We start from the raw sequence: 3,536 nt of genomic DNA, 5'->3' as shown, positions 1-3,536 counted from the left end.
TGCTACGGCCTTTCAGGTCATTTGTGTTGTTGGCACGCGTACTCGTCGTGTTCGCGACAACCGCGTTTTCGGTCGCGTCATCCGCGGCCGCGACTTCAAAAAACAATAAAGGAGAACTTCGTATTTCTTCGAAGAAGAGGATCTGCGGGAAACAGAAAAAGTTGTGAATTGCCTGCAAAGATTACTCTGATAATCATGAATAGATCACAATTAGACAAGATGACGATCGATCAACTTCAAGTAGTAGCTCAGGGGTATAACCTGCCTCTGTGCGAGGATTCCAAAAAGTTGATTGATTCTATCATGACGTACCTGGAGCGAAAGCCTCAGGCGACGCAAGGGATCATCACGGGTTCCCCAAGTAATGGGACATTACCAGGACCATCATCGGCTAAGCAGCAGTCCTCTGGAGTAACTACCATACAGACCTGGCAAGTCTCTTCGGACGTAGCGTCGTTGATTGCTACAGTCGTTAATCCTATGCATCAGGACATTCTGGAAGGCCAGAAGCGACAGCAGGAGCTTTTGTCCAAGATGCTCGAGTTACTCTCGAATCACCATGGCACTCTAGCTAACGAGTCATCGGAGGGTCAACCGATGCAACCTATGCAAGAGGCGGTATCGCCCGATGGACGAGGAATACCCCCGTCCTCTCAACGTACTACATTAGGTACGATAACGTCGGCTCACGCAGTCACGCTATTGGCGACGCAGATCCCCACATTTGGAGGATCGGATTCCGAAAATGTACAATTATGGGTACAAAGGGTGGAACAAGTGGCCCGCATCCATGATGTTCAATCAGATGTTACCTTGCTCGCTGCATCCAGCAGGTTAACTAAACTGGCGAAGAGATGGTATGACATTGGTTCAGGATCCATGCTCGAATCATGGTCAGGCTTCAAGGAAGCGATCTTGAAGAGATTTACTCGCAAAATCCTGTACCATGTAGCCATGCAGAAAATTGAGGTTCGAAAATGGAACAGCTTCAAGGAAACTTTCCTCGAATATGCAATGGACAAACTGACATTGATGCACGATCTCAACCTATCTCCATATAGTATCATTCATTTGCTGATCAGTGGAATCAACAGTCGGTCCCTACGAGAGACAGCGGCTGCACTCGACCTGAAATCTGTCGACTCATTCTTAGACTCGATGCACAAAATTACATCGGTCACATTAGAACCGGAAAAGCGGCTCACAACGGATTCAAAGGCCGCAAAGGTAAAAAAGCCCACTTACAGAAGAGGTGGCAAACCAGCTCATCCAGTATCGACATCTCAGAAGGACAAGCCGAACACGTGCGGGTTCTGCAGGATCCCGGGACACACGTTCGAAAATTGCTATAAGCGACGACGTCAAGAACGGCTTCAGACGACAGCCAAGGCTTCGCCTACAACACCGTCCACCACGTCGTCGACAACCACCGTCTCCGCTGTCGAGACAGTGAGGGATGACCAAACGATAGCACACGTCCAGCCTAAAAGTAAGAATTTATACATTAACGACCTCGCGTTGGAGGTTACGGCCTTTAATAAGGTTATTTGTAAAATGTCCGCGTTGTTAGACACGAGTAGTCCCATATCTTTTGTTAAACCGTCAGTGTTTTGTAAAATTTTTACGGACAATTTTGATATGTAACTCCCGCCAAAAGTAGAATATAAAGCAGTAAATAACTTACCGGTGTTAATACACGGGTCGATTGTAACGACAATCGCATTGAAACAAATAGATGACGTCGAATTAGAGGTTAATCTGCACGTGTTAGCCGAAGATAATCTTGCCACGGATCTTATACTAGGCCGCGATTTCCTAGAAAAACACGGCTTGACAGTAGTATATCGCCCGGTTGGAAAAACCGCTGACGGCGCTGTCGCGCCTCCGCGCGCGTTCCCAAAGTCATTGCAACAGATTCTCGCCTGTGCCGAGATTAACGACAACTCAAATCGATATAGCGAAATTGTCACTCATTTTAATAAAGAGGTTACAGCTCAGCTGACTAGTTTATTAATGGAAATCTATAACAAGCACGTCGATCGAATTGACGACGATTATAAAGTCACGGTTAAATTAAAGGATGCGTCGGTTTTCGCGTACGCTCCGCGACGATTCGCATACCAGGAAAAATTACAGATACGAGAGATCACCAATGACCTCCTGGCAAGAGGCATTATTAAAAAGAGTAACTCGCTGTATTGTGCACGCGTCGTACCGGTACGAAAGAAAGACGGCCGTATGCGCCTATGCGTGGATTTACGTTCTCTTAATCAACGCGTTATTAAACAGAAGTATCCTTTTCCGATAACAGAAGACTGCATAGCTCTTCTTGGAAATAAGCGTGTTTTCACCCTTCTCGATTTACGAGATGGTTTCCACCAAATCAAGGTCGATGAGCAAAGCACGCAATATTTTTCATTTGCTACGCCTGACGGGCAGTTCGAATATAACCGTCTTCCGTTTGGTTTTTGTGAAAGTCCTGCTGAATTTCAAAAGAGGTTGATAAATATTTTTCAACCGCTTATCGAGGACAATAGAGTAATAATATACATAGACGACATAATGATCGCGACCGAGACGGTTGAGGCAAACTTAAATATTTTGAAACATGGTTTGCTCACCTTGAAAGCGTACAGCTTCGAGCTCAATCTAGATAAATGTAAATTTCTTCGGCATAAGGTCGAATATTTAGGATATACGATTTCACACAACGCAATCACGATTAGTCCACGACACACCGAGGCGATCGGGCAATTTCCGCGCCCGCGTAGTGTTCTGAAAATCCAGCGATTCCTGGGACTGGCTAATTATTTCCGTAAATTCATCAGGGACTTCTCTAGTAAAACTAAACCGCTTAGAGAACTATTACGTAAATCATCTGTTTTTGATTTCTCCGATAATTGTATTAACGCGTTCGAGTCGATTAAAAGAGAGTTAATTTCCTCCCCTGTCTTGGCTTTATATAATCCGAGTGCGGAAACGCAACTGCACACGATGCCAGTGTCAGAGGGCTGGGTGGAATTTTACTACAAAAGCAGTCATCCGGAGACTGGAAGCCGGTGGCATATTTCAGTCAGCCTACCAACGAGTCGGAGAAACGGTATCACAGTTTCGAGCTAGAAATGCTAGCTATAGTGCGCTCTATTGAACGTTTTCACATTTATTTATACGGTCTGAATTTTACAGTAATAACGGACTGTAACGCGCTAGTATACGCAGTAACAAAAGCCAACTTGAACCCACGAATCGCACGTTGAACACTTGCATTACAAAATTACACGTTCGATGTGAAACATCGAGCTGGCGAGCGAATGGCACACGCCGATGCGTTAAGCCGCGCGGTACTTTACGTAGACGCCCTTCCCCTCGAACGTGAGCTCGAATTCAGGCAGTTAAAAGATACGCACTTGCAATCGATTGCCAACGAATTGGAGTTCACTGATAATAAAAAATTTGAGTTAATCGACGGCCTGCTCTATCGAAAGGACGCAGACTGCCCTAGATTTGTAATACCAGAGGCAATGATCACGAACATA

General features: G+C 45.4%; 1 protein-coding gene across 1 annotated transcript; it reads left to right on the top strand.

The window, feature by feature from the left end:
* Positions 1-219: 219 nt before the first annotated feature.
* On the top strand, positions 220-3,120 carry LOC108759166 (uncharacterized). Its single transcript, XM_018504479.1, has 2 exons — positions 220-1,489; positions 1,736-3,120. The coding sequence occupies exons 1-2, from the start codon at positions 220-222 to the stop codon at positions 3,118-3,120; spliced, it is 2,655 nt and encodes an 884-aa protein (XP_018359981.1).
* The last annotated feature ends 416 nt before the right edge of the window (positions 3,121-3,536 follow it).

The sequence above is a fragment of the Trachymyrmex cornetzi genome, unplaced genomic scaffold (genome assembly GCF_001594075.2).
Source record: "Trachymyrmex cornetzi isolate Tcor2-1 unplaced genomic scaffold, Tcor1.1 scaffold1713, whole genome shotgun sequence".
NCBI lineage: Eukaryota > Metazoa > Arthropoda > Insecta > Hymenoptera > Formicidae > Trachymyrmex > Trachymyrmex cornetzi.
This window is presented reverse-complemented; position numbering and strand designations above follow the sequence as displayed.